At 42.7% G+C, this 24,016-nt stretch overlaps 1 protein-coding gene across 6 annotated transcripts in view; it reads right to left on the bottom strand.

Annotated features, from left to right (window-relative positions):
* The window catches only part of LOC140198011 (dachshund homolog 1-like), a 582,914-nt gene that overhangs the window by 126,470 nt on the left and 432,428 nt on the right, over window positions 1-24,016 (bottom strand). For 4 of the 6 annotated variants that reach the window (XM_072258800.1, XM_072258799.1, XM_072258801.1 and 1 more), the window contains 3 exons: window positions 18,046-18,201; window positions 11,129-11,301; window positions 4,113-4,248 (listed from right to left, as the gene is read on the bottom strand). In XM_072258800.1, coding sequence (XP_072114901.1) covers window positions 4,113-4,248; window positions 11,129-11,301; window positions 18,046-18,201 — 465 coding nt within the window. The remainder of the gene's footprint in view (window positions 1-4,112; window positions 4,249-11,128; window positions 11,302-18,045; window positions 18,202-24,016) is intronic. The other 2 variants (XM_072258803.1, XM_072258804.1) reach the window with 1 other exon arrangement.

Genomic DNA, 24,016 nt, shown 5'->3' with positions numbered 1-24,016 from the left:
TATAGCCAGAGGGACAGAGGGAGAAAAAGGAGAGCGAGAGAAAGAATGTGTGTATATAAATAAATAATGGATGGGGTACAAGGGGGAGGAGGGGCATTAGTGGAAGTTAGAGAAGTCAATGTAGTCAATGAGTGGAAGTCAATGAGTGGTAGGTTATTTGGAAGCTGTAAACAGCCCCTAGTGTGCAGGTTACATTGCAAAAGTTGGAGGGAGTTGATGAGATTTTTTTAAAATGGAACTAACATAGGAATAGTGTAGTTGATGGTCAGGACGGACTTGCTGGGCTAAAGAGCCTGTTACCATGCTATGACTTCAATCTAGAAAATGCCAAACTGCAGAAACAAGTCCTGTAATCAGACGAACAATGCAGCCCATCCATCTTATTGGGAAGTAGATAATAGCCAGCAAACTATGTAAATCCTACATGAGTTTCATCGACCATATTTGGAGCGATGGATGAAATATTCCTGAGGAGATGATCAACCCCATCAGTGAAAGGTTGCCGGTGATTAGGTAATGGGTGACACAGTGGGACTGAGAGAAATGTCAGTGCCTCACAGCTCCACGGACCCAGGCTCAATCCTGATCCCCAATGCTGTCCATGTGATCGCTCTTCCCTTGATGCTCCAGATCCTCTCACATACCAAATACTCCATATGCTTGCTAGTAGCTTAATTTACTGTTACACATTGCCCAGGTGTACCTAGGTAGTAAACGGATCAGAATAGATTTGATAGGCAAGTGAGCAAAAATGGATAAGTGAGGGAATGTTATTGCTGGCAGAAATTTGAAAGGCCAAATGATCTCTGACAAAAGGAAATAGGAAATGCCATGAATGAATTCAGCTCAGCACATCTCAGTAGGGTGTGTCTGTATCTCAGTCAGTGTCCGAAGTTAGTGCTCTATTCTGTATTGGAACTGATGTTGGGACTAAGTTTGCTGGTACAGAGAGTAGGAGTGGGGTTCCTATTTCCTAATACAAAATAGTGATCACCCCCCCGCAGAATGAAAACTCAGCCACATTCTTAATCCATCCATTGAAATCTTGTTTACAATTCAGTTGTACCATATGAATAGAGTGCACTGTGTCTACCCAACATCAGGACAAGGAGGTGCATTCTTCCATGTTTAAAAGCATGGATGAGATTCGATTACACCAGATACTGGAACAAGGCTCCAACAGATATTCTTGCCCAGCCGTTCATATCCAAACCTGGGGGCTGACCTCATGGTTCCAGATTATTCAAGAGTCCTACAAAGTGCTCTGAGCCATGGCAGTGTAGTGAGGAACTCCAACTCAAAACACTCATGAAAACTCCGTCAACCAGCATCGGCCAATTCCCGATTTTGCCAGGTTGTCAGAGAGTTATAATAACTTCTAATGTCTCTGACATACAGTGATGCTTAAGATATATTAAAATTCATATTTTAATTAAAATGTACTTATTAAAAATTAAAATTAGATAACTAAAAAAACTGAACTCACTTAAGTAATTAAAAACATAACATTAAACAGCAATAATTAAGCCAAATGCCTTCCCCTTTGCTTCCTCAGTCATTGTCCGTCAATCTTCATTGAAATCAGTCAGATTGCAGATCTTGCACCAGTCTCAAGCTAGCATAAGATCTCAAAGACAGTTCACCTGGTAAATCAGGGCTATCTTAAGAAGATCAATTTCCATCATTGGCTTGTATGTGTCAGGTTGTGGAATGAAAGAAGAAATTCTGCATTCTGCTTTGAAGTCAAAGATACTACTGAACATACTAGGGATATTGGTGTCCAAGTCCATAACTCCATACTGCGGAGGATGATAGGGAGGTAAATAAGTTATATGGTTTATTCAACTTTATCAGCTGAGGTGTTGAGTTCAGGTTAGCGTTAGGGTCAGCGGTAAGCTTAAGAGTCAGGAAGTTATGATGCAGCTTCATAAAATTCTAGTTCTTGAGTTTTTCATTCAGGCCTTGTTACCACATTGGAGGAAGAATGTTAAAGCACTGGAGAGGGTACAGAAGAGGTTTACCCTGATTCAGGATTCAAGATTATTTATTATCATTCTTCAGTATACCAATGTATAGGGGAACAAATTGACTGTTACTCTGGATCCAATGCAGCATATAAACACATTAAAAACACAATAAATAAAAATATATAAGATTAGTTTATATGTGTAGACTGATTGTATATACATAAAGTAGAGGGATATCTGTACAAAAGGTGATTCCAACAGGAAATGAAGTTGTGGTGGTGGGGAGCATGATGGGCTGGGTTAATGGGTGAAGATGTTGATCAGTCTCATGGCTTGTGGAAGCAATTGTTTTTGAGTCTGGTGGTCCTGCTGCTTAGCCTCTTTCCTGATGGGAGTGGTACAAGCAGTCCATGAGCAGGGTGGGTACAATCCTTCATGGTATAGTTGGACCTAATTTGGTGCCTTTCTGTGTATATATCTCCTTGAAGGTGAGTAGGTTGGTGCTGGTGATGCATTGGGCAGTTTTAATCACCTCTTGACAACCTTAGTGCAATTTCCAAACCACACAGTGATGTAGCATCTTAGGATGCTCTCAACTGCGCATCTGTAGAAGGTAATGACTATTGATGTGCATTGTCCAGCTCTCTTTAGCCTCTTCAGAAAATAGAGGCATTGGTGAGCTTTCTTGACTGTGGGCGGTGAGTTCTCGGACCACGACAAATTGTGCAAGATGTGTACCACTTGCAGTTTCCACGACTGTGCTGCCGATATAAAGAATGAATGTTGCAAGTTTTCCCATCTTGTTGACATTATTTGCTTGATACCAGACCTCAAGCTCTTCCACATCCTCTCTGTAGGCCTTCTCATCGTTGTAGGTGATTAGTCCCACCACTGTCCTGTCATTAGTGAATTTGACAATGTGAATGTTTGTCAGTGGGCTCAGCATACAAGCCCGGGGGAGGGGGAAGTGGTGGTGCTTCTTGAATATCTGAGGTCTGTTGGTTAGGAAGTCCAACAGCCAGTTGCACGGTGGTGTATATAGACCCAACGAATAAGTTTGCTCACCAAGGTTAGTGGAACAATAGTGCTGCATTCGAAACAGAAGTCCAGAAACAGCATTCTAACATAAATCTGGATTAAAGGCTATGTGCTATAAAGAGACAATGAACAAGCTGGGGTTTTTTTTGAAGTAATGGAGGCTGAGGTGAAACCCAACTGAAACTTATAAGATTATGGCGGGCGTACTCTGAGTAGGCAGCCGGTATCTTTACACCAGGATCAATATGTCTAATTCTAGAGAGAGTGCATTTATTGTAAGAGGGGGAAAGTTTAAAAGAAATGAGCTGAGCAAATGTTTTTAAACAGAGGGTGACATGTGCCTGGAATGCAGTGCCCACAGTGGTGGTGGAGGCAGATGTGATCAAGAAATTTAAGAGACTCTTAGATAGGCATCACTGAACAGTTTCCACAACCTATGGCTTCACTTTAAGGACTTTTCATCTCATGTTCTTGATAGTCATCACTTATTTATTTATTATTATTATTTCTCATTTTTCCTTTTGTATTTGCATAGGTTATTGTCTTTTGCACACTGGTTGTCCACCTGGTTGCGGTCCTTCATTGACTCCATTATGGTTATTGGATTTATTGAGTATGCCCACAAGAAAAGAAATCTCAGGGTTGTAGATGCTGACAAATATGCACATTGATAATAAATTTTCTTTGAATTTTGAATATGCAGAGAACGGAGGGATAGAGACTTTGTGTAGGGTGGAGGGATTTGTTTGGTGAGACGTTTAATTACCAGTCTATGGGCCGAAAGACCTGCTTCAGTGCTGTCCTATACTTTACTATTTCAATAGAACCATTTAGCTGTGGAAATGGAATAATTAGGCGGCTAAATGCCTGCTGTTTATTTTGCAACCACTGGCCTCATCCAGCAATACTCAGACCAACGATTGAGGAGGGTTCAACGACAGGAAATCAGCAACTAAACACCCAGAAATGATTGCAACTGTATCACTTTTTCTGTATTATCGGGTTCACCTTCCATCACCTCTGCCCACACTGAATCATGTAGCATTTAAAGTATCCATTAACCATACATTAGGCTTAGTTTGGAAAGTCTCACAGGAAGGAACTCACGGACTCTGTCGGAAGAGCTCTCTGTCCGAGCTGGTGAACTCGATACGCTGCTGCTCCGGTGGGAGGAAGGATGACTCCCTGGATGGCGACCATCTTCCAAAGATGGGGCAGGTGAAGGACTGTCAGGGACACGTTCCTGCAAACAACAGCGACGACATGTGAATTATACAGGTCCATGAGAAACTGCACACTTCGGAAAGATTCCCGACCTGATCCTAACTTGATCCAACAATACCAAGTCAGGGTGAATACAAATTCTGATTACATATTTGGATCAACGCATCTTATTGTTTATTGAAGTCAGGTCAGTGGTAGCCTAGATTATGATGTTGAAGCTCTTGGGGTGGATCTTGAAATTGGGATAGTCTGACTCAGACGTGAAATGTCAGGAAGTGTTCACAGTAAAATGATGGGATAAAAATCTTTAAATACTGCACTCCATCAGGTGAAGAAGTTCATGGAACACTAAGGGGGCAACATTTCCAAGACTTAGATCCAATGAGAATGAAGGCATGATGATATGTTGGATGGTGCATGAACTGAAAACATACTGCAATTCCTGTGTGTCTTTGTCTCTTTAATATATTGCAGGTCATGGGTTAGGGAGGAGCTGTTGACAGAAGCTTTACATCTTTGAGAATGATACAATTGGCAACTACTCAAGACTGATGGGTGAAAGGAGCAAATATTTTAATTCTTTTTAATTTTATTGAAAGAGATCATGGAATAGGTGCCCCTGACCCTTCGAGCCGTGCTGCCCAGCAACCCCCATTTTAACCCTAACTTAATCACGGGACAACTTACAATGACCAATTCACCCATCAATCGGTACATCCTTGGAATGTGGGAGGAAACCAAAGCACCCAGAGGAAACACACACAGTCTGGAGAGAACGTATAAACTCCTTACAGACAGCAGCAGGAATTGAACCCGAGTCACCTGAACTGTAAGGCATTGTGCTAATCACTACGCTATGTTGAGCTTATTAAGTGCCATTGGAATTATGTCTTTCCACACAAGTAAAATGTGTATAGCACTTCTCATGTATGAATTATATTTTACCAAAGGTTTTGAGGAGGTGCTGTGGGAGGGGGAATGAGTCTCTTGCCACATGATATCCTCCCTCTGTCTAACTCATATCATGATATGATTTTCCATTACCAATTCTGATGGCATCTTGGTGCCAAGAGACAATACATGCAAAGCTCTTAACCAGAAAATAGCGATCAAAACCAATAGCGCTTGTAGCAGCCATAACAGATGTTATTAGCTTAAGACTACCTTTCTGTTAATTCAGTCACCCTGCATAGCTACATGAGCAGTAATATACTGATGTGTACATTTCGTTTTAATGAGAATAGCCATCAAAAGCTAAGGGCTACTTCACGACAATGTGCCTGTAAGGTCATCAAAGCTGGAACCACATTTAAAACTGCCCAAGTCTTGGCTAAAACACAATCTTTTTACCGGTTCAATAAAAGTCTCCTACAAACCATTCCAATCACCATTGCAAATTTCCATTTAGGGAAGACACTGAGGGGAGATAAAAATAAAGCTTTTCAAGGCTTACAAGCTGTCAACAGGCATGTTTTTAAATTTTTCAAATGACCTTTCCTTCACCAATTCCATGCCAATGTAGCTATGTAGTTGACTAGTATTTCTTAATATTAGGCTTTTGAAACTCTGTTATCCACAGAGAAAACTGTCAGTAGTTATTTTAAATTTGATTATAACAGGATGGCACAAAAGATGCTTTGAGAAGTTAGTGGTGAGCTGTATACTTGACCTGCTTGTAAAAGGTATCCCTGAATTGCAGTTGGATAGGATTTGGACCGGCTGACGAACAATGAATGGATAATATTTTTTAATAAGGATTCTCTATGCTTTGAATGAGAAATCTACAGGTGAAGGTTTTCCAATGTACCCAGTGCCCATGACTATTTCAGTGAAACACAGCAAAGGTTTTGAAACTTCCTTTGGAGCAGCATGGTATGTTTTGTACCGAAGTTTCCAGATAGGGCACAGTGTGGCTATGGTGCACCTCTGGTAAAGAGGAAGAATGCATTGCAAGGTGGAGTGAGTGCCAATTAACAGGTCTGCATCAAAATAGTGAAACTTCTTGAATATCATTGAGAATAAACTCATTATTCCCAATGATATTCAGGGTAAATATTTTAACACATTCAGGACATTATGCTGGTGTAAAGTCTTTGAAGAGTTAGAAGTGAGTCTCTCATAGCATGTTGTCCAGCTGGTGACCTGTCCTTGTAGTCACAATACTTACCGATTTGGACTGGTTTAAGTTTTTAGTTGAAGCTGGTTAACCTGATGATGGTAATTGTTGAACATCTTGGGCAGGAAAGAAATGCAAGGGAATGTCAACCTGCAGAGATTCCATTGTCTTTCAACATGGAAGTACGGAATGGATTGGTTTCTCATGGATGGGTTAGGATTATATGAGAAGAACAGGCATCCAGTATCAAGGGATCTCTCCTTTTCCACCTGACCCACAGAGTCTGTAACCCATTATTTAGCCCAATTTTGACTTGATTCATACCTGCCACTCCATTTCAAATCTCAGTTCAGGCAGTTTGGAAAGCAAAGAAGCAGCCAATTTCAGGCCTGTGAATTTGTTGACTGTACAGGAAAGCAAGTTATCTTCCCATTCCACCCGCTTCCCCTCCAGACAGCTTGGGTTAAAAATCTCCCCCATCCTTTTGAACTAATCCTCTTCATATTTCATTATGCCTGGAGCAGTGTAGCATCACTATCGTCTTGCCCTACAATGAATTAACACAGTTTACTCTGCAAGTAATAAAGGCCTCATAAATCATCAGTGACAAACTCCTCTGAGAAATCTGGGTCTTACTCACATATGGAACAAGCCTATCATTAGTCACTGTGAATTCATACATTATACAATACTGCAGATTTCATAGTTCTCATTTCACACACACAAAACTGAAGTACTTACATCTTTGTATGGATTGGATAGAAACAGAATTATTGATTATGGTTTTCAAATGTGGGGATTCACTTAACTAGAGTTCAAATCAACTGTTTGAATGCAAGCAAACACATGTTTGCTACACTTCTCACTTAACTGTGAGTCATATGTGACAAATTCAATTCCATTTTTATGAAGCAAAGTCCCCTTCTGGGAACAAACCTTTCTTTCATGCCTATGCTTATCTCCAGTACTGTATAATGAATAATAAAAATTTAAAAAAATAGATCGACATTCTCTTGGCAGGCTCAGGAGGGATTAGACATAAAGGGTCATTAAAGAGGAGGAGAAGATGGCGGCACGATGCAGCTCACTGCGGCCACTCCGGTGGTGATGTCTGTTACTTGTCAAGTAGGGTGCCGTGCACAATCCTGATTTGATGGAGACGGACGTGAGAGCACGGAGGAACATCTGGTGAAACTTCTGAAATGCCTGCTTCGCTGCTGCTGCTACTGTGTGATCCAGAATCTCTGGAGGAGAAGGCCCCAAGTCCTCGGCTTTGCTTGTTGCTCAGCGGCTGGGGCAGGGTCGAAGCGCTCGGCAGAGGATGGTGCTTGGAGAGGCTGAGTCGGAGGGGCTGGTTGGAGGTTCAAAGTTTTCAGACGGACTCAAAGTCCGCTGCGGTCGGATGCTTCCAATGGTGCTGCATTCGTAAGTTGGCAGCGCTTGGAGGTTCATGGCAGGGAGAGTTCCTCCTTTCTGCCGCCTGCATGAGATGATGAGTCTATTGGGACTTTGAGACTTTTTTTTACCATGCCCATAGTCTGCTCTTTATCAAATTATGGTATTGCTTTGCACAGTTGTAACTATATGTTATAATTATGTGTTTATTTCAGTTTTAGTTTTGGTTTGCCCTGTGTTTTCTTGCGATATCATTCTGGAGGAACGTTGTATCATTTTTCAATGCATGCATTTCTAAATGACAATAAACGAGGACTGAGTGTCCTCATAATCTAATCTAGTAATCTAATTTGCAGCTAATGAATTTTAGTATGACAATCCTGATCCTTATTTATTTATTTATTGAGAAAGCCATGAGAAAGCACAGTGAAAGCCATGCTGCCCAGCAATCCCCAATTTAACTCTAGCCTAATCATGGGATAATTTACAATGATCAATTAGCCTACCAACCAGTACGTGTTTGGACTGTGGGAGGAAATTGAAGCATCTGGAAGAAGCACACACAGTCACAGGGAAAACATACAAACTCCTTAAAGACAGTGGTGGGAATTGAACCTGGGTCACCTGTACTGTAAAGCATTGTGTGACCATACCACCCTGCAGACACTGAAGCCTCTGACCAGCTGCCACAAGTCTTCCACAACTGTTTATTCAAGTTTTTCTAGGATTAGCACCTACTCTCAAGATGTAGTAACAGTGGTTCATAGGTGTACATTCCCAGTACTGAGGCCCTCCATTGGTCGAGGTCAACCATGGATGTAGCATCCCAGTTGTCTCCATGATATGCAATCTAGTGCAGTGCGATATGGAGAGCAGCTGTTGCCCATGTAGCAGGCTCTCCCTCTCCACACAGATGATGAATCCAAAGAACGGCAGAGACTGCTACAGCTTGGCAGCAGCGGCATCGTAGGAGTAGTCCATCAGAGTTGAACTCAACATAGGACTGCCTTAGAGACTTTGCCTCTGCGATTTTCTTTGGGGTTTGCACCCAAAGCCTTTCCCATGAATGGGTGTAGCTCCAAGGCAGCAGAGGTTTGAGATCAGAGTTTTCCTTCTCCGAGATGAGCTGCCAACCATAGTTGATGAGCCCCATCTGCTCGAAGTGACTGGTTTTAAGACATCAGCAACCTGCCTTTGCCCCTTCTCCTATCAGTAGAAATGGTTCTGACAGGCTTAGTAGGTAAGTTGCAGATGATAGCCAGGAGCTGGACTTGGTTGTCAGAGACTATTTGAAATGCACACAGTTGGGAGGATTAAATAGGTAGTGGGAGGTATAACAACCTTAAGGAACTGGTTAAAACTGATTAAAAAGAAACCAAAGGATACCTTTATACATGCGTGAAGGAGGCGTGAGGACAGTTATGTACAGTGGCATACAAAAGTTTGGGCACCCTGGTGAATATTTCCGTTACTGTGAATAGCTAAGCAAGTAAAAGATGAACTGATTTCCAAAAGGCATAAAGTTAAAGATGACACACTTCTTTAATATTTTAAACAAGAATACTTTTTTTATTTCCATCTTTTACAGTTTCAAATTAGCAAAAAAAGAAAAGGGCCTGAAGCAAAAGTTTGGGCACCCTGCATGGCAGTACTTAGTAACATCCCCTTTGGCAAGTATCACAGCTTGTAAACACTTTTTGTAGCCAGCTAAGAGTCTTTCAAGTCTTGTTTGGGGGATTTTCACCCATTCTTTCTTGCAAAAGGCTTCTAGTTCTCTGAGATTCTTGGGCCGTCTTGCATGCACTGCTCTTTTGAAGTCTATCCACAGATTCTCCTCTATGCACCTCTTGAGGTAGTCCATTGTGGATTTTGAGGTGTGTTTGGGTTCATTATCCTGTTATAGAAGCCATCCTCTTTTCATCTTTGGCTTTTTAACAAATGGTGTGAGGTTTGCTTCCAGAATTTGCTGGTATTTAACTGAATTCATTCTTCCCTCTACCAGTAAATGTTCCCCATGCCACTGACTGCTACACAAGCCCAAAGCATGATCGATCCACACCTGTGCTTAACAGTTGGAGAGGAGTTCTTTTCATGAAATTCTGCACCCTTTTTACTCCAAACATACCTTTGCTCATTGTGGCCAAAAAGTTCTATTCAAAAGGTTCAAGACAACATCTAAACAAGCCTGATGCATTTTGGAAACAAGTCCTGTGGACTGATGAAGTTAAAATATAACTTTTTGGCCGCAACGAGCTGAAAGGTATGTTTGGAGAAAAAAGGGTGCAGGTTTTCATGAAAAGAGCTCCTCTCCAACTGTTAAGCAGGGGGTGGATCGATCATGCTTTGGGCTTGTGTTGTAGCCAGTGGCACGGGGAACATTTACTGGTAGAGGGAAGAATGAATTCAACTAAATACCAGCAAATTCTGGAAGCAAACATCACACCGTCAGTAAAAAAGCCAAAGATGAAAAGAGGATGGCTTCTACAACAGGATAATGAACCCAAACACACCTCAAAATCCACAATGGACTACCTCAAGAGGCGCAAGCTGAAGGTTTTGCCATGGCCCTCACAGTCCCGACCTAAACATCATCGTGAATCTGCGGATAGATTCCCTAAAGAGTTATTTCCAGTACCATTTAAAAAAAATCTACTAGCTAGATGTTCAAATTTTGTTTATCTTTACTTTCAGTTTTCTTTCTAATATAAAAACATTCGCACAGGTTTCTATGGTCCTTCTATCTCTGCTAAGATAGGAAATGAGCAGAGTGTGGTAAGTGATATTTGTGATGATTCTCTCAAAATGGAGAAGAGAAATGAAGGGCCAAGATCAGCACGTCTTTTATTCCTTTTCCTCAGCCAACATTCATTTGCCTGCACATTTCAAACAGGAATTGCAGCCAAGACAGGGAAAATTTGCCAGCTGACCCTATTCTCACTGTAAAACTTGCACCTCAGATGAAATAAGCATACACATACATGCCATGCAAATGAACCATCGGGTCTTCATGGTACAAAGAACTGAGCTCGTGAGACAACCCACAAACACACCACAGTGACAATCTTCAAACATTCAAGGGTAGATTTTCACATTTTTGTTTGACATAGCCAAAGAAATGTGTCAGAGGGAAAAATATTTACTGGCATCCGATATTCAGCTTTCCAGAAATAGATGAATGATGAAAAATATATCCTTAATAATGATTTAAACAGCTCATAAAAATCACAGCGCCTACATTGTTTGCCACTAGCTTGGACATCTCATAAACATACCAGCCTTTGATAAGATATTGTTGAATTCTTCCCAACACAGTTTGAAACATTACTGCAAAACCGAACATCGACATATTCCAGGCAATGGGACTGTACACAAAATAGGGTGAATTTACCTTAATAACTGAAGTTTCCATTCTAGAAGGGGGACTTTGTACTTGGGCTGCAGCTGCCATGTTAGCGATAGTGGTAAGGTGGTTCATTTGGGTCATTGCCATGGTAACTGAAGCCGGAGGTAGACTAACAGGAATAAGTGGATGGGGCATCATCATAAATGGGAGCTCCAGACCTGAAAAGGAAAATAATTATTAGAATAATGCAAGAATTATGTGTCTAGTTGACTCTGAGAATAATGGGAATTAGGAAAAAGGGTTTTAAAAGGATGCTTAATATTCAACGGTTTATGTTTCAGGATTCCTACCTCTGTGTGTTTTTTCTTCATTTTGTTGTTGCAAGGAATTCCTATACCCAATTCTTTAGTAGTGTGCTAAATATGCATGGCAAACAGACTATAGTTTGCACTCTATTTCCAGAAATTTTTCTAATTAAGGCAATAGAAATGAATTTCAGTGGATAAACACAACACAGAATTGTTATATATTGTAAGTTCGATAGATGGGATTGAGGATGCTCAAAACCCAAAGATGAAAGTGGAATATTCTCCTTGAACCACGACCAATATTCATCTCTCAATTTAATCCTCTGACCAGTAGGTGATCTTTTACCTCTTTGAATACATCTGGGATCTTGTTGTGTGGAAATGTCATTGCTATGACTGCCCGTGACATCTTGAGATAGGGATACATAAAAGGAGGATCACAGACATCCCAATAATCAGCTGAAACTTTCCCAGGTTATAGGCTTGTGTGCCTATTTGACCCAATATATTCTATCCATTGACTATTGGGCAGGATGCATTAAAGCCTGATGTCTTACACCACCAAGTTTAAAAGCAGCCACTTCTCTTCAACCATTTGGTTGTTAAACCAAAATACACAATTCTAAACAATAGCTCAGTATGCCAAAACTGTGACTACCGGCCCCCTTGTCATTGTTTTATTTTCTGTGGGTGAGGGGGTCGGGGGATTGTTATTGTTGTGTTTTTTATTCTGCAGGTGAGGGATCGAGGGTTGTTATTGTTGCTGTATTTTTCTGTGAGGAAGGGCTAGGATTTGATGCAATTGTCACGGTTTTTTTCTGTGGAGGAGGAGGTTGGGGATTTTGGGGCCTGTGAGTTTACTTCTTTCTAATGCTGGGTGGGGGGGAAGTTGATGTCTTTTCTTTCATGAAACTCCCATAGTCTTTCTGTATTTCATGGCTTTCTGGAGACGACAAATATCAGAGTTGTATTGTACATGCATACTTTAACAATAAAATGAAAGTTTGAACCTCTTTGAAACTTTACTTTGCACCACAGCCCACTTCCTTTTGTTCTAATGGAATTCTTTCTTGCATAACTTGTTTAATTTATGTCTTTTTTGTGAATTTTGTTCATCTGATACCATGGGCCTATAATGGTACTGCAAGTAAGTTTTTCATTGCATCTGTACATACTCCACATGTACCTGTCTATCTGACATTAAATGTGACTTTGATCTTAAAGATGCATTAGGGTACTGCTCACAAAGCTGGAAAACTTAAATTCATGACCTTGGGACATTCTGAACATTTACGAGGCAGAATATGAAAGTATTGCCTTGCACTTAGAGAACACCTTTACATCATTCACCCATGTTCAGTTTTTCTAAACATGCATGCGGTGGTTTTTAACCCGGACAACCATTGCATCCTTCCACCTGGTGTTTTGCTCATTGGTCCTGGCCTTATTAATTTAAACTATGTTCCCCTGATCCAGAGTACCTGACACAGCTCCACAATTTTAAGATGAAGTGATTCGGTGAAATGGAGCAGGTGATCACCAAGAGTTGGCAATCTGGAATGCTAGGAACCACATTATCTGTATTTGCTATCCACACAAGAATTAATTCATTTAGTTCTCTTTCTTTTGGCTTCTGGATTTTAGTCTTTGAATCTCTTGCACTGCATGGTTTGCTCAACCGTCTCCCAAAATTCCATGGAGACCTCATACAGGAACTCCAGGTTCTGCATCAATCAGATTGCTGTGGAAGGTAACACAGGGTGGAGTGATAACAAAGCAGAAAGTCAATCTCTACAGCTTTAGCATATTCCAACATATTATTCTCCGTAACTTCCGCCACCTCCAACGGGATCCCACCACTAAGCACATCTTTCCCTTCCCCCCCCCTCTGCATTCCGCAGGGATCGCTCCCTACACAACTCCCTTGTCCATTCGTCCCCCCCATCCCTCCCTACTGATCTCCCTCCTGGCACTTATCCGTGTAAGCGGAACAAATGCTACACATGCCCTTACACTTCCTCCCTTACCACTATTCAGGGCCCCAAACAGTCCTTCCAGGTGAGGCAACACTTCACCTGTGGGTCGACTGGGTTGATATACTGCGTCCGGTGCTCCCGATGTGGCCTTTTATATATTGGCGAGATCCGACGCAGACTTGGAGACCGCTTTGCTGAACATCTACGCTCTGTCCGCCAGAGAAAGCAGGATCTCCCAGTGGCCACACATTTTAATTCCACATCCCATTCCCATTCTGACATGTCTATCCACGGCCTCCTCTACTGTAAAGATGAAGCCACACTCAGGTTGGAGGAACAACACCTTATATTCCGTCTGGGTAGCCTCCAACCTGATGGCATGAACATCGACTTCTCTAACTTCCGCTAGGCCCCACCTCCTCCTCGTACCCCATCTGTTACTTATTTTTATGCACACATTCTTTCTCTCACTCTCCTTTTTCTCCCTCTGTCCCTCTGAATATACCTCTTGCCCATCCTCTGGGTCACCCCCCCACTCCTTGTCTTTCTTCCCGGACCTCCTGTCCCATGATCCTCTCGTATCCCCTTTTGCCAATCACCTGTCCAGCTCTTGGCTCCATCTCTCCCCCTCCTGTCTTCTCCTATCATTTTGGATCTCCCCCTCCCCCTCCAGCTTTCAAATCCCTTACTCACTCTTCCTTCAGTTAGTCCTGACGAAGGGTCTCGGCCTGAAACGTCGACTGCACCTCTTCCTAGAGATGCTGCCTGGCCTGCTGCGTTCACCAGCAACTTTGATGTGTGTTGCTCTACAGCTTTAATTCCACTACCACACATGTTCCAATGATTGCTGAAGTTGCTTCTCTAAAGCCAAAATCCACTTTGCACCAATGAATTCACCATAACAAGAATGCTTTACTGGACCTCCTGACTACACTGGACTTTATGCAACAGCTGCAGGAGTTTAGAGTATTTAGAACAAAGAGTAAAATTCTCCTTATTCATGACCTCCTAAAAATTCTGGGCATACCATGTGCTCTCTTTTTAGAATGGAGAATGGCAATGTACACTGAATCATAGAAAATCTACAACACATTTGAGGAGTTTCCCCATACAATCCCATCTCCCGCACAAGGCTCCAGATCCTCGAATTCCCATTCAAGCACATTTTGAAAGTGATGAGCGTTTTTGCTGCTAGCACCCATTCAGGCAGTGAGGGCTGGACTTCTTTCGCCCTCTCGGCCAATTTGTTCTCCTCGGTTCCTCTCTCTTCTTATTTTAAATCTATATTCCTTCCTATGCTCACCTTTACTTTAGGGTATGTGCCTCCTGGCAAAGGAAATAGTTCCTCTTTATTCATTCCATCTGGGCCCTTCATGGTTTTGTACACCACAATCAAATCTCCCTTTATTCTTTAAAAAAAACACCTCATCAAATATTACCTTGCAGAAACAATTTCCTGTCCTAATGTAGAGGATAGTAGTTTCGTTTGTAGGGAAATTAATCAAATTTCAAAAGTAGATTTCAATGTGCATTTGCTACTCACTTATGTATTTGGAATACACAACAGACATACGTAGACTACTGGAAGTTATGGAAGCTTTGAAACCCTGTGAAAGCACTCACAGTGGACAATTTTGCATAATGTTAAGAAATAAATACACACACATACTAAAATTAAGTATACGAAGATTGATAGAGGGGCAGGTAGTGTCGAAGAAACATGAAGGATGCAGAAGGACCTAGATAGATTAGGAGAGTGGCCAAGAAAGTGACAAATGAAATACAATGTTGGAAAATGCATGGTCATATACTTTGGTAGTAGAAATAAATGTGTGGACTATTTTCTAAATGGGGAGAAAATCCAGGAATCTGAGATGCAAAGGGACTTGGGAGTCCTTGTGCAGAACACTCAAAAGGTTAACTTGCAGGTTGATTTGGTGGTGAGGAGGGTAAATAACATGTTAGCATTCATTTCAAGAGGTCTAGAATATAAGAGCAAGGATGTGATGCTGAGGCTTCAAAAGGTACTGGTGAGGCCTCACCTTGAGTATTGTGAACAGTTTTGGGCCCCTGATCTTAGAAAAAATGTGCTGACATTGGAGAGGGTCAAGACGAGGTTCAGAAGGATGATTGCAGGAATGAAAGTGTTATCATACGAGGAATGTTTGATGGTTCTGGGTCTGTACTTGCTGGAATTCAGAAGGATGAGGGGGGATCTCATTGAAACCTTTTGAATGTTGAAAGGCCTTGACAGAGTAGACGTGGAAAGGATGTTTCCCATGGTGGGAGAGTCTAGCGGGCACAGTCTCAGGATAGAGTGGTGCCCTTTCAAAACAGAGATGCAGAGAAATTTCTTTTGCCAGAAGGTGGTGAATTTGTGGAATTTGTTGCCACATGCAGCTGTGGAGGCCAGGTCGTTGGGTGTATTTAAGGCAGAGATTGATAGGTTCCTGATTGGACATGGCATCAAAGGTTATGGGGAGAAGGTCAGGAACTGCAGTTGAGGAGGAGAAAAAAAACAGGATCAGCCATGATTGAATAATGGAGCAGACTCGATGGGCCAGATGGCCTAATTCTGTTCCTATGTCTTATGGTCTTAAGTATCATTTGAAAAGCTGCATCCCCCCTCAGTTCCAGAACACCATAGCTATCACTAAAATGTCAGTCTCAGATTGTAATATCTTCCAAATATAAATACTGTTATCTTTTAGATTATTTATAAGCATTCTGACTTCACATAACAAAAGGTTATTTTCCTATCATAAGGCCTGTTTGTCAAATCCAAATATTTTCTTAACCGATTTGGTGACATTAGCCTGGTAAAAAGAGTTAGATTTTTCCGAAGAGAAAATATATTAAAGAGAATAATATTTATTCACTGATGAAATACAGAACACCAGGGAGTATAATTCAACTTCAAATAGCACAAAACAGCTGCTAATGAGCCATTGTTCATTTCACACGATCCACTATAGAATTACATCCTCATTTCATTACCAGGGACATGGGTTGATAGTTGATATACATACTTAGATACACGTTGGCCAATAAACATCATTCATTGAACAGATACAGAACACCTTTCTGAAAATAATAAGTGTTCTATTGTCATGTGCAAAAGGCTCCACCATCTTGACAGCAAAAATGTACTACAGCAGATCTGAAAACTATGCTTACAACCCAGAAAATGTTGATATCTTCTTCGTTAGTAATAATTATTATTATGAGAGGGACAAATCAATAGCATGGCACTTTAACCCTGACAAAATCTATTCCACGCTGTTGGTGCAGATAGACAACACTGCAAAGGTTTCCTTCTCAGACCAGGCCCTCATTTGATGTAATGGAGTTGCAAAGTCAAGCATCAGACATTATTCTCATCCTGTATTTCTCTGCTGTGCTAGATACGATGAGGCCCTCCATTGGTCAGGGTCAACCATGGGCACTGCACATTAGCTACCTACGTTACTGCCATCAGTCGATACACAAGCCAATACGAAAGCCAGGACAGTACAATATGGAGAGCAAGCTGTTGCCCAGGCAGTATACTCCCTCTCTCCACATAGCTGTGAATCCAAAGGAACAGTTAAGATGATACATTTTGGCACAGATGTCATTTCAGGAGTTGCCAGTCAACGTTAAACACGATGCAAGTCTGATCTAGAGACTCCAGCTGTATAATTTTCCTCAAGGTTTACTCCCAAAACCTTCCCTATGAGTGGATATAGCCACAAGGCAGTGGAGGTTTGAAAACAGTTTTCCTCCTCCTTGATGAGCTGCTAACCGTTGCCAGTGAGTCCCATCTGCCCGAACACATCTGATTTAGGCACCAGTAACCCACCTATGCCCCTCTTCTGTCAGTAAAAATGCTAAGCCGCACTGGAAGTCCAGCAGCTGGACTCGGTTGTCAGTGGCTACTTGAGGTGCACGCTGTTGGGAGCATTTAATAGTTAGCGGGAGCTTACCCTCATTGCCATTCTCAGCTGATTTGAATGACAATTTAATGACAATTAGAAATTCAGATATAGTTGGGAAAGAGAGGAAAGTAAAAGCTCTGAAGTTCTGAAGCAAGAATGTGAGGAGAAAATGCACTGAAATCAGTCAGATAAAAATCCCATCTTTCAAACCCTGATAATAACACTTGAATATCATTGTACAGCAGAAATGTACACAAATTATATACTTATTCAACAAAAAATCGAAATGATTAAGCTTCAAAAACGTGTGTACGCACATACAGGTTAAAAGCAACAAATGTCAGGTAAATTATTAGCTAGAGTCAGGCTTTCTATCAAAATCTTCTGCATTGTAAAAGAACTAATACAAGATGTAGAATGTTGCTGAAAGAATAGATCAGCATTAATTCAAGGATAAAATGCACAACCTTGCTCTTAAATATCTGTTCAACATGTACCTCAAACATTTTTTCAAACTATGATTCAAATTGTGGTTTTTATTTGTGCAATGAATACACCTTGAGATGCAGATGATGTCACTGTATGTAAAGTAATTAAATAGGTGCTGGCAACATTTAACCCATACGAGATATAAAGTCGTCTTCCACACATTGCTAATTTGTAGTGAGCTCAGTATTCTCGTACCAATGTGGGTATAGTTACAAAGGAAAAAAAAAATGGCAAATACAAGGACATCTGATGACACAGAAAGTTGTCCTCACCATTGGGTAATAAGTGGTTCTGCTGAAGGGATTTGAGGGAATGATTTACAGCGAGGTTTTGCTGGCTGGAGAGGGCAGCATGGCTGACAGAAACCTGCGCCGATGGGGCAGTGGGAGACTGCAGTTTCTCTTTATCCCAGGAGCCATCGATGCTACCTGTAGGACAAGAAATAGAACACATTGTGAGTGAGTTGGTCTTCACCAACCGTTTCCTCCACCCAGTTCCAACTGCTTGGCAACCTGCTATGGGGCCAGAGCTTCCGTTCATGGCCAACAGTGGTGATCTCAGCAATGCCTCATTTCCTATGCTTATTACAAAAGAAGTGGTATATTTCTTTTGGTAGGAAATAGATTCCAGAAAAGCTGCAGATCAAATGCGATCAAATGAGAATTGCCTCCAGAACATTGTCACAGCACTCATGTATAAATGACCAAGATTCTTCTGGTACAAGCTTATATGCTGCATTTTCTTATAGTCAATTCAAGCTCAGGAGGAGAGATTTATGAATCGTAACAGAACTTGGCTAGGTGTTTGTTAAACTCACACCTGTTTATAGATAGGAGTCTTTCAGCTGGTAGAAGATAGTTCTTTCCCAGCACTTCTCACTGCAAGCAGCCAAAGTGCTACACACCTCCTCCCTCATCTTCACTCAGGAGCCCAGGCAGTCCTTCCAGGTGAGGCGTCACTTCACCTGTGAATCAGCTGGTATCATCGACTGTGTCCGGTGCTCCGCCTCTTCTACATTGGTGAGACCCGGCGTAAATTAAGGGACTGCTTCGGCAAGCACCTCCTCACCATTCGCCACGAGCCAATTCCCAGTTGCCAAACGTTTTAAATCCGATTCCCATTCCCATTCTGACATGTTGGTCCATGGCCTCCTCGTGTGCCAAGATAAGGCCACCCTCAGGGTGGAAGAGTAACACTTTATAGTCTGTCTCGACAGCCTCCAACCTGATGGCATGAATATCAATTTCTCCTTCCAGAAAAACAAAATCCCTCCCTCTCCCCTCTTCTTCTGTTCTCCACTTTGGCCTCTTACCTCTTCTCACCTGCCTGTCACTTCGCCCAGATTCCCTCATCCTTCCCTTTCCTCCTATGGTCCACTCTCCTCTCCTATCACCTTTTAGCTATCACACTTCCCCTCCCCCCATCTTTTTATTCTGGAGTCTTCCCCTTTCTATTTCAGTCCTGAGCAGTGTAAATTCTGTTTGCACATAAGTAAGAGGTGTATAAATTCATGAGAGGCATAGAAAGAGTGAATGCATTCTGTCTTTTTCCCAGAGTTGTAGAATCAAGAATGAGAAATCATAAGTTTAAAGTGAGAGTGGAGATTTTTTAACAGGAACTTGAGGATCAACTTTTTTTTAAAAATTAAGGCTTTTAAGTATGCGAAATAAGCCTCCAGAGGAAATATTTGAGCAGATACAACAAAAATATTTAAAAGACAGTTGAACAAGAACATGGATTGGGAAAGTTTAGAAGGTAAAGAAGCTAACTCGGGCAAGTGGGATGAAATAGGATGTACATTGTGGTCAATATGGTAAGCACAGGCCTGTGTACATGATGTATAACTAATGAAAATCAAAGTTCAGTGTAAATTCATTATCGAAGCAGTGTACGTTTGTTACCATATACTGTCTTGAGATTCATTTTCCAGCAGACATTTACGGGGAAAAAAGAAATAAGTAGACTTTTATGAAAAACTGTACATAAATAGACAAGGACTGATAAACAACCAATATGCGAAAGACAAATTGTGCAAACAAGAAATAACACTGAGAACATGAGTTGTGGTATCCCTGAAAGTGTGTCTATGATCGTAGAATCAGTTCAAAGTAATGATAAATGATCAACACTGGTTCAGAAGCCTGATGCTTATAAATGTTCCTGAACTTAGTTGTGTGGATCCTAAGGCATCTATACCACCTGCCTAATAGTAGTAACGAGAAGAGGGTATGGTGGGGGTCTTTGATGATGATGCTGCTTTCTTGCCATAAAGCTCTATGTAAAGGCACTTATTGCTGGGAAGGACTTTGCCTGTGATGGACTGGGCTGAATCCACCACTTTCTTGAGCGTTTTCCATTCCTGGACGTTGACGCTTCCATACCAAGCTATGATGTGACCAGTTAGGATACCCTCCAATGTGCACCTATAGACATTTGTCAAATCAGCTCTATGAAACTGTGGACTGTAGGTTTTTGAAATGAGCAAAAAAATTGTAAAGTTCATATAGAGACTGCACAAGCTGCAATCTGGAGCAAAATAACAAAACTGCTGAAGGAACTCAGTGAGTCAGGCAACGTCTGTGTGGAGAGGTGGATAACTGACGCTCTGAGTCAAGACCCTTCACTCAGATTGAAAGTGTAGAGGAGAGATGGCCAGTATAACGAGGCGAGGGAAAATAGCTGGCAAGCGATAGGTGACTCCAGGTGTGGAGAGTTGAAAGGCAGGTGGAAGCGGGGAGGGGTGGAAATTGTAACAGAAGGGGAGGGGTAGAAATTGTAACGGTCTGGGAAGTGAGAGGCAGAGGCAACAAAGAGCTGCAGATGATCGAATCTGATAAGAAGGCACCAAATAAGGTGGTGGGGCGGGGACTCAGTGGGAGGAGTGTGTGGATGACGGGCAGATAGAATGAGTGGGAAAAGCAAGTGGGTGACGGTGGGGGTGGTGAAACCCTGTGTGTGTGTAGGAAGAACTGAGAAGCCCTGGAGTAAAGAGAAGCAGGACAGAGGGGGAGCTGACAACCTGAAATCGGAGAATTCAAAGTTCATTCCATTCAGGTTGTAGACTACCCAGGTAGAATATGAGGTGCTGTTCCTCTATTTGGTCATTTAATCTCATCCTGGCAATGGAGCAGGCTGATGACAGACATGTCAATGTGGGAGTGGGGGGTGGAATTAAAATAGCTGGCAACCAGGAGCTCCAGATGGCCATAGCAGATGGAATGTAGGTGCACGGCAACTGCATTGGCGTGGCTCTTATTACTGGAAGAGCAATTTATTTTCAACAGGGCTACTTTACCCTATTTCTGGAAGACGTTTTCAATCAGGTATTGAGCTCTCCTTAAGGACATTGCATTTAACAAAATGGACAGACTGGAAATACAGAAAAATGCAATCCTGGAAATGCTCAGAGGTTCAGGCAGCATCGGTGAACAAAGCTCACAGTTAATATATCCAGGATGTTGCTCTTTGCACCCATATCGGGAATTGGACCTAAAGATTCAGGAGAGATGAGGGAAATGAGAGAGCAAAATGAATTGTAGGAGAGTTTGGACTGAATGATGAAGGGAACTAGGTGAGAGGTGGTTAGAAAGATAACAAAAACCATGTCCCAGGGATGTGTGAAAAGAAGGAAATAAACATGAGACGTTACTCACAAAGGGAAGGGAAAACATCAATATGCAAAACGTGAGATCATTTGAAATAGGATCATCATGCCTGTTCCCCAAGCTTGCATTAGGGTTCAATGGGACAGTGAGGGAGGCCAAAGACAGAGGACACAGTGGGAGTGGACCAGAAGCTGAAAGTGACAGAGACCTCAGGGTTAAGTTTGCAGACTGACCAGAGGTGCTGAGTCTGAACTGTCAGCCAATTTCCAACTGTTTTTATCCCCAGTATAAAGGAGACCAGGTTGCGAGTACTGAATGCAGTGTACCAAATGGGAAGAAGTGTGCCCTCACTCAAAAAAAAACATTTTGTCTGTTTTCAGATATGGGACATAACCTGGAAAACTGTGCTCCTTTTTCTACACTTTCTCCCAGAAGCTGATACAGAATCTCGCCCGTTATTTGAATGTTACCAATCTGTCTTTGTTTCAAATAAAGGCTTAACCTTGCCACTTGTTAATCGACATTAGCATTCCTGTAAGGTAGGCATTTCTCACAAAGTGATGTGTATTTATGTCTTGAGAATACTAAATGTGCTAATTTCCAGTTTTGTTCAACTCTACTGCCTAAATTGCATCTGTATGGCAGGACAACTTAAAATCCACATCAACAGTATATGGCTATTATACTGGATTTTAATGAATCCAAATTGCCTATGAATTCCAGTGACACAAAACCTATTAATTTAGATTTAATATGAATTAAGACTTAATACAGATAAAACCAGTCTGTATAAAGTATGTTGTGAGCCTTAATGAATATTAACTATGAACTACTCTGTGATAACCCGCTTTAAAAATGAATAGGCTATAGATTAATTTAGACCAGAGATTACACTCATTATTTGCAGCAAATCCAACATTCTGAGTTAGAGAGAGAGCGAGGGAGTGAGTGAGAAAGAAGGGGAGAAACAGGGGTGAGGGGGGAGAGGCAGGGGGAGAGATGGGGGAGAGAAGGCGGAGAGATAGGGGAGAGAGGTAGGGGGCAAGAGAGGTAGGGGAGCGAGGTGGGGAAGCGAGGTGGGGGAGCGATGGGGGAGAGATGGAGAGAGATGGAGAGAGAGGGGTGAGAGGGGTGAGAGGGGTGAGAGGGGTGAGAGTCGTAGAGGAGAGAGGGGTAGGGGAGAGAGGGGTAGGGGAGAGAGGGGTAGGGGAGAGAGGGGTAGGGGAGGGATGGGGAGAGAGATGGGGAGAGAGATGGGGAGAGGGATTGGGGAGAGAGGGAAGAGAGTGGGAAGAGAGTGGGAAGAGCATGGGGAGAGGGGTAGAGGGAGGGGGAGGGGGGAGAGGGGGAGGGGAGGGGAGGGGGAAGGGAGGGGGAGGGGGAGGGGGAGGGGGAGGGGGAGGGGGAGGGGGAGGGGGAGGGGGAGGGGGAGAAGGGGGGAGAGAGTGGGAAGAGAGTGGGAAGGGGAGAGGGGGGAGAAGGGGGGAGAAGGGGGGAGAAGGGGGAGAGGGGGGAGAGGGGGGAGAGGGGGGAGAGGGGGGAGAGGGGGGAGAGGGGGGAGAGAGAGGGGGGAGAGAGGGGGGAGAGAGGGGGGAGAGAGGGGGGAGAGGGGGAGAGAGAGGGGGAGAGAGGACAGGGGGCAAGGGGTGTGGGGGAAGGTGTGTGGGGAAAGGGGGTGTGGGGAAAGGGGGTGTGGGGAAAGGGGGTGTGGGGAAAGGGGGTGTGGGGAAAGGGAGGAGAAAGTGGGAGGAGAAAGTGGGAGGAGAAAGAGGGAGGAGAAAGAGGGAGGAGAAAGAGGGAGGAGAAAGAGGGAGGAGAAAGAGGGAGGAGAAAGCAGTGGGAGAGTTGGGGAGAGAGGGTGGGAGAGAGGGTTGAGTGAGGGGGGATAGAAGATGGAGAGGGAGGCATGTGGGTAGTGGGGTGCAAGGGGCAATGAAGTGGGAGCAAGTGGGAAAAAGGGAGAGATATAGAGGGAGAAGAGATATGGGGGACTAAGAGGGAGTAGAGCTGGGAGTAGAGGGGGCAAAGGGGGTGAGGGGGCAGGGGGTGTGAGGGGTAGGGGCAAGGGGAAATTACTTTTCATTCCCCTCCATAAATGTTGCCTGGCTTGCCCAAATCCTCCAACATTTTGTTTGTGTTGCTCAGGAAATAATACCTAAATAATTTCAACACAACTTCCACCCCAAGTTAAACAACTTCACTGCCTCACTGGGTTCAAACAATTACTTTTATATTGAGCCACCCATGACAAATTCAGTTGTAGTTTTTTGGGATTAATATCCACTAATTTTGGGTGAGGTCAGGGTCCAGGTTACGGCAACTAAGGATACCTGGAAGCCACACACCTGATTAGCCTGTTATGTGATCAGGCTAGGGAAGATCCTGGCTTAGAGTAAATGGGGGAGGGGGGGTTGAAAGATCTATTTAAAGATGAAAAGCAATGTTGGAGGTGGAATTGTCCAAAAGATGCTTCAGTAGATCACAGAGTTGGGTGGTTTGGAAAGTGAAGTTGTGGGAGAGAGATTGATTGGTGGGGGACATGGGGGACATTGGTGACATTGGCACTGGTTTATGATTGTCACATTGTCGAAATACAGTAAAAAAACTTAGTTTTGCAGATCATCTTAAAAACATAGGT

The sequence above is a fragment of the Mobula birostris genome, chromosome 5 (genome assembly GCF_030028105.1).
Source record: "Mobula birostris isolate sMobBir1 chromosome 5, sMobBir1.hap1, whole genome shotgun sequence".
Taxonomy (NCBI): domain Eukaryota; kingdom Metazoa; phylum Chordata; class Chondrichthyes; order Myliobatiformes; family Myliobatidae; genus Mobula; species Mobula birostris.
This window is presented reverse-complemented; position numbering and strand designations above follow the sequence as displayed.